Source organism: Hordeum vulgare, chromosome 2H, assembly GCF_904849725.1.
Source record: "Hordeum vulgare subsp. vulgare chromosome 2H, MorexV3_pseudomolecules_assembly, whole genome shotgun sequence".
NCBI lineage: Eukaryota > Viridiplantae > Streptophyta > Magnoliopsida > Poales > Poaceae > Hordeum > Hordeum vulgare.
This window is the reverse complement of record NC_058519.1, coordinates 641900109-641914629: the sequence shown is the minus strand read 5'-3', so window position 1 is coordinate 641914629 and position 14521 is coordinate 641900109. Positions and strand designations below refer to the sequence as shown.

At 42.8% G+C, this 14521-nt stretch overlaps 1 protein-coding gene across 1 annotated transcript; it reads left to right on the top strand.

Annotated features, from left to right (window-relative positions):
• Positions 1–79: 79 nt before the first annotated feature.
• LOC123431141 lies at positions 80–578 on the top strand. Its single transcript, XM_045114976.1, has one exon. It carries the CDS (start codon positions 154–156, stop codon positions 397–399), a length of 246 nt encoding a protein of 81 aa, XP_044970911.1. The 5' UTR covers positions 80–153; the 3' UTR covers positions 400–578.
• The last annotated feature ends 13943 nt before the right edge of the window (positions 579–14521 follow it).

Sequence of the window (14521 nt, the reverse complement as noted above, 5' to 3'; positions counted from 1 at the left end):
AACGGAGCCCGCTTTACGCACGCCAACACGCTAACCGCGCCCTGTATACGTACGTACTATATAAACGCCGGCGCGTCCCATTTCCGTCCACGTCGAAACCACAAGCAAACCAAACCAAAGCAAGCAACAAGAGAAAGAGGAAGCGATCGGTGGATGAGCCTGAGGTACATGATGAGCCGGGTGGGCGCGCGGGCGGCGCAGGCTGTGCGGGACACCGTCGGCAGGTCCGCCGTCAAGGTCGACAGGGCGCAGGCGCAGGCGCAGCAGCAGTCCATGGCAAGGGCGGGAAGGGCGCCGGCGCTGGGCAGGAAGGCGGCCGAGGAGCGGAGGCGGGCGGCGGCGCAGGAGGAGTCGCTGCGCACCCTCATGTTCCTCTCCATGTGGGGCCCCAACGCCTAGCAGCCAGCGCATGGATTAGCAGTAATCCCTTCGTCTATGTGTCGTGTCGTGTGTCCTCCGTGATCCGTGTGTACGTACATGGCCCAAAAAGTTAAGTAGGAGTATGTGGATATCAATATGCATATGATCTTCAGAAAAAAGAAAAAGAGTATGTTATGTGAATAGCATGCCTTTATTGATTGAAAAATATGAATGACATACGCTAAAAAGAATACAATATGTGAATTCTTGCCGTGTTGATCTACTGGTTGGTTATTTTTTTTATTATTTTTAAAAAAATACCTTCGGCCTCTGCATGGATGCATCCCTTTATTAATGAAAGCAATCAAATAATCTCTGGTTTCGAAAAATCTCAAAGGAACAACAAAGCAATTGAAAAAACAAATGTGCCATAACCAGTTGAAATAGGCCTAGATGCCTAACCATCTATCTTATTACTGGACCGTCATCCAAACCGGTTGTAGATATCGTGAGCTACCATCTCTCATTGGGTAGGCCGAGTAATCAAAGGCTTCCTGATTTCCGCAGGAGTGAGTAAGGACCATGTACGGATCAACGCGGATGGCCTGTGTAGTACCTGCAAAAATTTATATGCGTTTATCTGTTAAAAACCATGTCATTCCTGCAGTTCCAAATAGCCCAAAGAAGTGCACATCCTCCTATACGAACATGTCTGGCGTTGATCGTGTCAGCTCCATTTAGCCACGTACCAAACAACATGTCAATGCTATCTGAAGGTATCTTTCCCTAATAATAAAGCAGCTACTGCTTCTGCCGTACGTCATAGTTTTTACCCCTAAATTTGTCCTAAATTACCCACCATGCCATCCACAAGTTAAAAAAACGATTCAGATTTTCTTTCCTATCAAAATCGCCGTGAGGTTTCGTTTTTATAAGTTTGGACAAGAAACTGATACTAACACATGCGTAGCGTAGTGGCTGAAGCCGCATGCTGCTTGCATACTGCGCCTTTTCTCCAGTCTTTCTTTTTTCATTTTATTATAGCTAGCATGCACATCCTCCTTTCCAATATGTTTTCATGTCCGGCCCATATTTTTATGCCTTTTTTCTCATTAAATTTTTCCTATCTTTAAATTATTTCATAATTTCCGAAAAATCCAAATTTTAAAAGTTGTGAGTTCTAAAAAAATGTTCATGAAATCATACAATGTTTGTTATTCAGAAAATTCGGACTCCAGTCTCTCTTTTTTCTTTTTATTACAGCTAGCATGCACATCCTTCTTTTCAGTACGTTTTTATGGGCGGTCCATGTTTTTATCTTTATTTTTATGCCTTTTTTTCTCATTAAATATTTTATTTTTCCTATCTTTAAATTATTTCATAATTTCGCAAAAATCCAAATTTTAAAAGTTGTGAGTTCTAAAAAAATGTTCATGAAATCATACAATGTTTGTTATTCAGAAAATTCAAACTCCAGTCTCTGTTTTTTCTTTTTATTACAGCTAGCATGCACATCCTCCTTTACAGTACGTTTTCATGGCTGGCCCATGTTTTTATCTTTATTTTTATGCCTTTTCTTTATTTTTCCTATCTTTAAATTATTTCATAATTTCCCAAAAATCCAAATTTTAAAAGTTGTGAGTTCTAAAAAAATGTTCATGTCATACAATGTTTGTTATTCAGAGAATTCGGACTTTGCAAAAATAATAATGAATTTAAAAATGTTTACGATTTCTAATAATGTTCTTATTTCAAAAATGAATTGTGGATCAGACAAATGTTCAGTATTCAAAAAACATTCAAAAATTTGGAAGAATTTAGGAAAATGAAAAAGAAATAAATAAAAAGTAAACAGAAAAATTAAGAGAAAATGTGAAACCGAAAAGAAAACATAAAAACATAAGATAATAAAAAATAAAAACCAGGCAAAGAGAGATTCATTTTGGAAAAGCGATGGACACTAAACTATTGATATGAGGTTTATGTACGAGTGGTTTAATATTGATTTTCATATTGTTTGAAATTGTGCTAATAATGATTATTATTTTCATACTGTCATGTGGTCTGTTTTAGTAGTTCTCCATAAGATTGTTCTAAATAGCTTTAGAATCTGAGTGGTTAAGTCTTTTAGGTTTAGGTTTTACTTAGTTCTTGAGAAGTGTTTATATGCCTAGGGGTCGGGAGTAGTTTTTGATCGACGAGATTAGTTGTTAAAGTTTTAAAAATCTCATTGTGCTACACAATAACAAGTGTGGCGTGCAGTGGCTGGCTCATAGTCTTGAGATTTACCACGTCAAATGCATTGTAATTACATGGAGACACCGGACATCATTAAAGAGCGTGGAAAAAATAAAGAAGTGTCAACATGATGAACCACTGTGTTAAAATTAAAAAAATAGAAGACGCTCATACATCGAGGTATTGAGTCATACTTATTTGATTAGGGCGTAATATTTTGTCTCCCGTTGCAACGTACGGTCATACCTACTAATAAAGCAAGGTGATATTCTTGGTTTCGTCCCGCGTTTATTTTTTTCCGTTAGTTTTGGTTATATACGTGCGGCTACATTAGGTACGGCAGCTGTATCACATATGATGGTTGGACTATTGGGCAGTTTTTTTTATTGGTCCGATGATTTTTCTTATTGGGCTAATTTATGATGGTTGGACTTTTGGTTAACTCACATACGAGAACAGCTCCAATACGGAGTCATATGAGTGTCCCTTGATGGCGCAGAGTTGGCGTGACGGAAGAAGGCGAGGCGGAGGGCAACCAGACACGGGGGAGAATGGAGAGGCCAACTGCGGTTGTCGGGAGGCTCGCCGGGATGGCAGCAAGGTGGCGGCGTTGGGGTGTGAAGCGGCGGGCGGCGAACATGAGAGGTCAGACAGGAGGAGGCTTCTGCAGAGATCTGGAAGGAGAGGAGGTCGCTGGGAGGAGAGCGAGCGATATCGTGGTGGTCTTGCTGCTGAGCGACGACAGGAGGACGACGATATGAGGCAGAGGAGGTCGTGCAGGAAGCTTCCAGGCGGATTGGGGAGACAGTGCGAGGCCAGAGTGAGCAGAACTGTGCCGCCGCTGTTCCCCATCGAGAAGGACACAAGAGCTGGTGTTTTCTTTTCTTTTTTTACCCTTTCATGGACATGTGTTGTTCTCCAGCTAACTGACCCAGAATTGATGATGGGTTCTTCCGTTCCTTCTGAAGGTACACAAGCTTACGGGTGGGTCCACCATGCATCAGAACAGAGATGCCCGATCGATCGATTGAAGCGTTCTTTCTCTCCTTATCAAGGTACATACATAAGCTGATAGATGGTTCAACCAAGGCACTCACTTGTCATGAGAAGAGGGACACCCAATCGATGTTGCCGCAGCTCATCACCGTCAATAGCAGCTTTTGTCTACATTGCATTAGATGTTTTGGTTGATGTGCAAGGAATTATAGGGAAAGCTAGGGGAATGGAGTTGGGAGAGACGATTGTACAACAAGATCGTCTGCACTTTCCTTATGTTTAGTCCAAGCACAAACAATGCATCAAAATTAAAAAAATAAAATTTTAGTCATAGAAAAGTGAATTCATTATAAAATTATATTTGAAAAAATTAAATAATATTTTCAGAAATAAAAAAAATAGTTATGTTATTCTGAACAATTTGAAAAAAATAAAAGACAATTCCATACGATGTTAGGGAGTGTTTTACTGAAAAATGATACTCAAGGATACCCGTTTACAAAAGTTTGTCAACATTGAATATGGATATGAAAAATGTTGCAGAGAAATGCAAGACCGACTTGTACTAATATTATCGCTCATTGCAACGCACGGGCATTTGTACTAGTGATATTAAAGGTTGTACGAACTATTTGTCATAGAGTTCTTGCAAGCGGACATTGGAGAAAAAGGTGTTTGATGGTTTCCTGTTATCACAAAAGCTACATTGTGTATTTCTTTTCCAATTACGCTTTGCCAAATTATCCTTATTGAGAATCACCTTCTTGTAAACAAACCAGATGCAGACTTTGATTCTTAAGGGTACTTTGACTTTTCAAATATGAATTGATTTGGAGATTTTGTTTTATCAATAAGGTTCAAATACATCGATTTTACTGAAAAGATGTCATTAGTCGTTAGCTTCCATTGAAGTCTACCAGACTCGTCTATAACTGGACATTCATGAGTCTCCTTACTAGGTGTAACCAAGCCTCCCAACAATGACCTATCAATGCTCGTCGAAATTGAATATTTAGAGGATTTGACTGTAAAATTGTGGAAACATACGCCTCCTTACGTTGCACAATATTATAGAGATACATATATTGTATGGCTAAAGGCGTCTTCCCCAATGATAAATTTAATTCTATGGAAAAAGGCTACTTTTATTTTCATCACCCCTTTCTAGAATGGTGAATTATTGGGTCTGACCGTGACCCATGCCAAGTTTTTAGATTGTAGGTACTTATTACCCAAAATTTATACCCACATACCTTTTGTCTTCACAGATAGTCTGAACAACCACTTACTAAGCAGACATATGTTCTTTACCTCTAAATTCTCAATCCCCATACCTCCTTGGTCCTTGGGCCCACATATAATGTCTCATCTATTAAGTCTATATTTCTTCTTAACTTCATCACTCTGCCAAAAGAAACGGGATCGATGGAAGTCCAACCTTTTGCGCACCACTACTGGCACCTCAAAGAAGGACAGAAGGAACATAGGCATACTCGTAAGAACCGAGTTGATCAGAATTAGCCGACCTCCATAAGATAAAAGCTTACCCTTCAAGTAGCTTAGTTTTTTCTCAAAGCGATCCTCAATACACTTCACTCTTTGTCGGAAAGCTTACGACGATGAATGGTTATACCTAAATAACTGAACGGTAGGCTTCCCAATTCACATCTGAACAATTGTTTATAGGCATCTTGTTCATCTTTGGCTCTCCCAAAGCAGAATAACTCACTCTTGTGAAAATTAATTTTCAAGCCTGACAACTGTTCGAATAGGCAAAGTATAACTTTCATGTTTCTTGCTTTTGCTATATCATGTTCCACGAACAGAATGGTATCATCTGCATATTGTAGAATGGACACCCCACCATCCATTAGATGTGGTACAAGTCCACCTACCTGGCCTTCCTGTTTAGCCCTTCCTATTAGAATTGCCAACATGTCCGCAACGACATTAAATAGGATGGGTGACATCGGGTCCCCCTGCACAGACCTTTGAGCGTTTGGAAAATAATGCCTAATATCATCATTGACTTTAATTCCAACACTCCCTTTTTTGTATAGAGGATTCAACGTGTCTCCTCCATATGTGGTCAAATTCCTTTATACGTAATGGGTGTTATAGGAATGACCACTTGACCTTATCATATTGTTGGGGAACGTCGCATGGGAAACAAAAATTTTCCTACGCGCACGAAGACCTATCATGGTGATGTCCATCTACGAGAGGGGATGTGTGATCTACGTACCCTTGTAGACCGTACAGCAGAAGCGTTAGTGAACGCGGTTGATGTAGTGGAACGTCCTCACGTTCCTTGATCCGCCCCGCGAACTATCCCGCGATCAGTCCCACGATCTAGTGCCGAACGGACGGCACCTCCGCGTTCAGCACACGTACAGCTCGACGACGATCTCGGCCTTCTTGATCCAGCAAGAGAGACAGAGAGGTAGAAGAGTTCTCCGGCAGTGTGACGGAGCTCTGGAGGTTGGTGATGATCTCGTCTCAGCAGGGCTCTGCCCGAGTTCCGCAGAAACGCGATCTAGAGGTAAAACCGTGGAGATATGTGGTCGGGCTGCCGTGGCAAAGTTGTCTCAAATCAGCCCTAAAACCTCACTAGATATAGGAGGAGGAGGGGGGAGACTTGCCTTGGGGTCCAAGGACTCCCAAGGGGGTCGGCCGAGCCAAGGGGGAAGGTCTCCCCCTCCCAAACCGAATTCTACTTGGTTTGGAAGGTGGAGTCCTTCTTCCCTTTCCCACCTCCTTCCTTTTTTTTCCTTTTCTCTTTGATTTTTCTTCCAAGGCGCATAGGGCTCTTTTGGACTGTCCCAGGTGTGGCACCCCCAATGCCAATGGGCTTCCCCGGGGTGGGTTGCCCCCCCGGTGAACTCCCGGAACCCATTCGTCATTCCCGGTACATTCCCGGTAACTCCGAAAACCTTCCGGTAATCAAATGAGGTCATCCTATATATCAATCTTCGTTTCCGGACCACTCCGGAAACCCTCGTGACGTCCGTGATCTCATCCGGGACTCCGAACAACATTCGGTAACCAACCATATAACTCAAATACGCATAAAACAACGTCGAACCTTAAGTGTGCAGACCCTGCGGGTTCGAGAACTATGTAGACATGACCCGAGAGACTCCTCGGTCAATATCCAATAGCGGGACCTGGATGCCCATATTGGATCCTACATATTCTACGAAGATCTTATCGTTTGAATCTCAGTGCCAAGGATTCATATAATCCCGTATGTCATTCCCTTTGTCCTTCGGTATGTTACTTGCCCGAGATTCGATCGTCAGTATCCGCATACCTATTTCAATCTCGTTTACCGGCAAGTCTCTTTACTCGTTCCGTAATACAAGATCCCGTAACTTACACTAAGTCACATTGCTTGCAAGGCTTGTGTGTGATGTTGTATTACCGAGTGGGCCCCGAGATACCTCTCCGTCACACGGAGTGACAAATCCCAGTCTCGATCCATACTAACTCAATGAACACCTTCAGAGATACCTGTAGAGCATCTTTATAGTCACCCAGTTACGTTGCGACGTTTGATACACACAAAGTATTCCTCCGGTGTCCGTGAGTTATATGATCTCATGGTCATAGGAACAAATACTTGACACGCAGAAAACAGTAGCAACAAAATGACACGATCAACATGCTACGTCTATTAGTTTGGGTCTAGTCCATCACATGATTCTCCTAATGATGTGATCCCGTTATCAAGTGACAACACTTGCCTATGGCCAGGAAACCTTAACCATCTTTGATCAACGAGCTAGTCAACTAGAGGCTTACTAGGGACAGTGTTTTGTCTATGTATCCACACAAGTATTGTGTTTCCAATCAATACAATTATAGCATGGATAATAAACGATTATCATGAACTAAGAAATATAATAATAACTAATTTATTATTGCCTCTAGGGCATATTTCCAACAGTCTCCTACTTGCACTAGAGTCAATAATCTAGTTCACATCACCATATGATTCCAACGAATCCAACACCCATATAGTTATGGGGTCTGATCATGTCTTGCTCGTGAGAGAGGTTTTAGTCAACGGTTCTGAAACTTTCAGATCCGTGCATTCTTTACAAATCTTTGTGTCATCTTATAGATGCTGCTACTACATGCTATTCGGAAATGCTCCAAATATCTACTCTACTATACGAATCCGTTTCACTACTCATAGTTATTCGGATTAGTATCAAAGCTTGCATCATCGTAACCCTTTACGATGAACTCTTTAACCACCTCCATAATCGAGAAAAATTCCTTAGTCCATTAGTTACTAAGGATAAATTTTGACCGCTGCTAGTGATTCAATCATGGATCACTCTCTGTACCTCTCAACATACTTTGAGTCAAGGCACACATCAGGTGCGGTACACAGCATGGCATACTTTAGATTCTACGGCTAAGGCATAGAAGACGACCTTCGTCTATTCTCTTTATTCTGCCCGGGTCGGGTTTTGAGTCTTACTCAAATTCACACCTCACAACGCAACCAAGAACTCCTTCTTTGCTGATCTATTTTGAACTCTTTCAAAAACATGTCAAGGCATGCATCTTGTTGAAACTTCCATTAAGCGTTTTTGATCTATCTCCATAGATCTTTGATGCTCAACGTTCAAGTAGCTCAATCCAGGTATTCCTTTGAAAAACTCCTTTCAAACAACCTTGTATGCTTTACAGAAATTCTACATTACTTCTGATCCACAATATGTCAACCACATATACTTATCAGAAATTCTATAGTGCTCCCACTCACTTCTTTGGAAATACAAGTTTCTCATAAACCTTGTACAAACCCAAAATCTTTGATCATCTCATCAAAGTGTATATTCCAACTCCGAGATGCTTGCACCAGTCCATTGAAGGATCACTGGAACTTGCATACTTGCTAGTATCTTTAGGATCGACAAAACCTTCTGGTTGTATCACATACAATGTTTGCTCAAGGAAACCATCGAGAAAACAATGTTTTGACATCCTACGTGCAATATTTCATAAATAATGCATCAACAACTAACATAATTCTAACAGACCTTTAGCATCGCTACGAGTGAGAAAGTCTCATCATAGTCAAATGTTTGATCTTGTCGAAAACATCTTTGCGACAAGTCGAGCTTTTCTTAATAGTGACTTATCACCATCATCGTCTGTCTTCTTTTAAAAATCCATTTTACTCAATAGTCCTATGACCATCAAGTAGTTCTTCCAAAGTCTACACTTTGTTTTCATACATGGCTCCTCTCTCGGATTTCATGGCTTCCAGCCATTTGTCGGAATCTGGGCCCACCATCGCTTTCTCCATAACTCGTAGGTTCACTGTTGCTCAACAACATGACCTCCAAGACAGGGTTACCGTACCACTCTGTAGTAGTACGCGACCTTGTCAACCTACGAGGCTTGTAGTAACTTGATCCGATGCTTGATGATCACCATCATCAGCTTCCATTTCAATTGGTGTAGGCGCCACAGGAACAACTTCCTGCGCCCTGCTACACACTGGTTGAAGTGATGGTTCAATAACCTCATCAAGTTCTACTACCCTCCCACTCAATTCTTTCGAGAGAAACCTTTCCTCGAGAAAGGATCCGTTTCTAGAAACAAACACTTTGCTTTCGGATCTGAGATAGGAGATGTACCCAACTGTTTTGGATATCCTATGAAGATGCATTTATCCGCTTTGGGTTCGAGCTTATCAGACTGAAACTTTTTCACATAAGTGTCGAAGCCCCAAACTTTCAAGAAACGACAGTTTAGATTTCTCTAAACCTCAGTCTATACTGTGTCATCTCAACGGAAATACGCGGTGCCCTATTTAAAGTGAGTGCGGTTGTCTCTAATGCATAACCCATAAACGATAGTGGTAATCCGATAAGTGACATCATAGTATGCACCATACCAAATAGTGCGTGGCTATGACGTTCAGACACATCATCACACTATGATGTTCCAGGTGGCATGAACTGCGAAACAATTTCCACATTGTCTTAACTGTTGGAAATATGCCCTAGAGGCAATAATAAAATGGTTATTATCATATTTCCTTGTTTATGATAATCGTCTATCGTTCATGCTATAATTGTATTAACAGGAAACAGTAATACATGTGTGAATGAATAGATCACAATGTGTCCCTAGCAAGCCTCTAGTTGGCTAGCTCGTTAATCAATAGATGATCATGGTTTCCTGATCATGGGCATTAGATGTCATTGATAACGGGATCACATCATTGGGAGAATGATGTGATGGACAAGACCCAATCCTAAGCCTAGCACTAGATCGTATTGTTCGTATGCTAATGCTTTTCTAATGTCAAGTATCTTTTCCTTCGACCGTGAGATTGTGCAACTCCCGGATACCGTAGGAGTGCTTTGGGTGCATCAAACGTCACAACGTAACTGGGTGACTATAAAGGTGCACTACGGGTACCTCCGAAAGTGTCTGTTGGGTTGGCACGAATCGATATCGGGATTTGTCACTCCGTGTGACGGAGAGGTATCTCTGGGCCCACTCGGTAGAACATCATCATGAGCTCAATGTGACTAAGGAGTTAGTCGGACGATGACGTGCTACGGAACGAGTAAAGAGACTTACCGGTAACGTGATTGAACAAAGTATAGGTATACCGACGATCGAATCTCGGGCAAGTTCTATACCGACAGACAAAGGGAATCGTATACGGGATTGATTGAATCCTTGACATCGTGGTTCGTCCGATGAGATCATCGTGGAGCTAGTGGGAGCCACTATGGTTATCCAGACCCCGTTGATGGTTATTGGCCAGAGAGGTGTCTCGGTCATGTCTGCCTGTCTCCCGAACCCGTAGGGTCTACACACTTAAGGTTCGATGACGCTAGGGTTATAGGGAATTGTTATACGAGGTTACCGAAAGTTGTTCGGAGTGTCGGATGAGATCCTGGACGTCACGAGGAGCTCCGGAATGGTCCGGAGGTAAAGATTGATATATAGGACGGATGGTTTCGGACACCGGAAGTGTTTCGGGCATCACCGGTAACGTACCGGGACCACCGGGACCACCGGAGGTGGTCCCGAGGGACCACCGAAGGGGGGCAACGACCCCGGGAGGTAAGGTGGGCCAAGTGGGGGTGGGAACCAGCCCCTAGGTGGGCTGGTGCGCCTCCCCACTCAGCCCATGGCGCAAGGGAAAGAAAAAGGGGGGGGGGCAAACCCTAGGCCAGGTGGGCCTAAGGCCCACCACTGGGTGCGCCACCCCCTCCTCCCCCTCTGGCCGCCGCACCACCCATCTGGGAGGTCTGCCGCACCCCCTAGGGTGGGAACCCTAGGGGAGGCACCCCCTCTCCCCTTCCCCTATATATAGTGGGCACTTTTGGCCTTTGGAGGACACGGTTTTCTCTCTCTCTCGACGCAGCCCTGCTCCTCTCCCTCCTCCTCTCTGCCAGCGCTTGGCGAAGCCCTACCGGGAGACCTCGTCTCTCCACCGACACCACGCTGTCGTGTTGCTGGATTTCTTCCCCAACCTCTCCCTCCTCCTTGCTGGATCAAGGTGCGGGAGACGTAACCGGGCTGCACGAGTTTTGAACGCGGAGGTGTCGTTGTTCGGCACTAGATCGGAGTCGCCGCGAGTACGACTCCATCAACCGCGTTCTAGCAACGCTTCCGCTTAGCGATCTTCAAAGGTATGAAGATGCTCTTACCCCTCTCTCGTTGCTGGTCTCTCCATAGGAAGATCTGAACATGCGTAGGAATTTTTTTGAATTTATGCTACGTTTCCAAACATTAACTGCGTACCAAAACTCGTAACTCAGATATTCATTTCTATGATCATATCGTAGAGAGTTTACCCTCTTGTTACGACGAACTTCACTCCAAAACAGAATTGAACTTTTCGATATTTCAGACTTGTGATTCATTAAGTAAATACTCTAGTATCTACTCAAATCATCATTGAAGTAAGAACATAATGATATCCACTGCGTGCCTCAGCACCCATTGGACTGCATGCATTAAAATGTATCACTTCCAACAAGTTACTATCTTATTTCATCTCAATGTAAATAAGGCCTTGCTCATGTGGTATGATTTGCATGTCACTAGTGATTCGAAATCAAGTGAGTACAAAGATCCATCAGCATGGAGCCTCTTCAAGCAATTTATACTAACATGACTCAAGCGGCAGTGCCACAAGTAAGTGGTACTATCATCATTAACTCGTATCTTTTGGCACCAATATCATGAACATGTGTAACACTATGATCGAGATTCAATAAACCATTGAAGGTGAATATTCAAGAAAATAGAGTAACCATTATTCTCTTTAAATGAATAATCGTATTGCAATAAACACGATCCAATCATGTTCATGCTTAACGCAAGCACCAAATAACAATTATTTAGGTTTAACACCAATCCCGATGGTAGAGGGAGCGTGCGACGTTTGATCATATCAACCTTGGAAACACTTCCAACACGTATCGTCACCTCACCTTTAGCTAGTCTCCGTTTATGTCGTAGCTTTCATTTCGTGTTACTAATCACTTAGCAACCGAACCGGTATCCAATACCCTCATGCTACTAGGAGTACTAGTAAAGTACACATCAAACTCATGTATTTCAAATATACTTCTTTCGACTTTTGCCAGCTTCTTATCTACCAAGTATCTAGAGTTGCTCCGCCTCAGTGACTATTCCCCTCATTACAGAAGCACTTAGTCTCGGGTTTGGGTTTAATCTTGGGTCTCTTCATTAGTGCAGCAACTGTTTTTCCGTTTCACGAAGTATCCCTTCTAGCCCTTGCCTTTCTTGAAACTTAGTGGTTTTACAAACCATCAACTATTGATGCTCCTTCTTGATTTCTACTTTCGCAGTGTCAAACATCGCGAATTGCTCAAGGATCATTGTATCTATCCTTGATATGTTATAGTTCACCACGAAGCTCTCACAGCTTGGTGGCAGTGATTTTGGAGAACCATCACTATCTCATCTGGAAGATTAACTCCCACTTGATTCAAGTGATTGTCGTATTCATACAATCTGAGCACACGCTCAACGATTGAGCTTTTCTCCTTTACTTTGTGGACAAAGAATCTTGTTGGAGGTCTCGTACCTCTTAACAAGGGCACAAGCATGAAATCACAATTTCATCTCTTTAGAACATCACTTATGTTCCGTGACGTTTTAAAACGTTTTCGGCGCCTTGCTTCTAAGCCATTAAGTACTTTGTACTGAACTATCGTGTAGTCATCAAAAACGTGTATGTCGGATGTTCACAACATCCACAGACGACGCTCGAGGTGCAGCACACCGAGTGGTGTATTAAGGACATAAGCCTTCTGCGCAGCAACGAGGACAATCCTCGGTTTTACAGACTCAGTCTGCAAAGTTTGCTACTATCAATTTTCAACTAAATTTTCTCTAAGAACATATAAAACAGTAGAGCTATAGCGCAAGCTACATCATAATTCGCAAAGACCATTAGACTATGTTCATGACAATTAGTTCAATTAATCATATTACTTAAGAACTCCCACTCAAAAAGTACATCTCTCTAGTCATTTGAGTGGTACATGATCCAAATCCACTATCTCAAGTCCGATCATCACGTGAGTCGAGAATAGTTTCAGTGGTAAGCATCTCTATGCTAATAATATCAACTATACGATTCATGCTCGACCTTTCGGTCTCATGTGTTCTGAGGCCATGTCTGCACATGCTAGGCTCGTCAAGCTTAACCCGAGTGTTCCGCGTGTGCAACTGTTTTGCACCCGTTGTATGTGAACGTTGAGTCTATCACACCCGATCATCACGTGGTGTCTCGAAACAAAGAACTGTAGCAACGGTGCACAGTCGGGGAGAACACAATTTCGTCTTGAAATTTTAGTGAGAGATCACCTCATAATGCTACCGTCGTTCTAAGCAAAATAAGGTGCATAAAAGGATTAACATCACATGCAATTCATAAGTGACATGATATGGCCATCATCACGTGCTCCTTGATCTCCATCACCAAAGCACCGACACGATCTTCTTGTCACCGGCGTCACACCATGATCTCCATCATCATGATCTCCATCAACGTGTCGCCATCGGGGTTGTCGTGCTACTCATGCTATTACTACTAAAGCTACATCCTAGCAAAATAGTAAATGCATCTGCAAGCACAAACGTTAGTTTAAAGACAACCCTATGGCTCCTGCCGGTTGCCGTACCATCGACGTGCAAGTCGATATTAACTATTACAACATGATCATCTCATACATCCAATATATCACATCACATCGTTGGCCATATCACATTACAAGCATACCCTGCAAAAACAAGTTAGACGTCCTCTAATTGTTGTTGCATGTTTTACGTGGTGACCATGGGTATCTAGTAGGATTGCATCTTACTTATGCAAACACCACAACGGAGATATATGAGTTGCTATTTAACCTCATCCAAGGACCTCCTTGGTCAAATCCGATTCAACTAAAGTTGGAGAAACTCACACCCGCCAGTCATCTTTGAGCAACGGAGTTACTCGTAGTGATGAAACCAGTCTCTCGTAAGCGTACGAGTAATGTCGGTGCGAGCCGCTTCGATCCAACAATACCGCGGAATCAAGAAAAGACTAAGGAGGGCAGCAAAACGCACATCACCGCCCACAAAAACTTTTGTGTTCTACTCGAGAAGACATCTACGCATGAACCTAGCTCATGATGCCACTGTTGGGGAACGTCGCATGGGAAACAAAAAATTTCCTACGCGCACGAAGACCTATCATGGTGATGTCCATCTACGAGAGGGGATGTGTGATCTACGTACCCTTGTAGACCGTACAGCAGAAGCGTTAGTGAACGCGGTTGATGTAGTGGAACGTCCTCACGTCCCTCGATCCGCCCCACGAACTATCCCGCGATCAGTCCCACGATCTAGTGCCGAACGG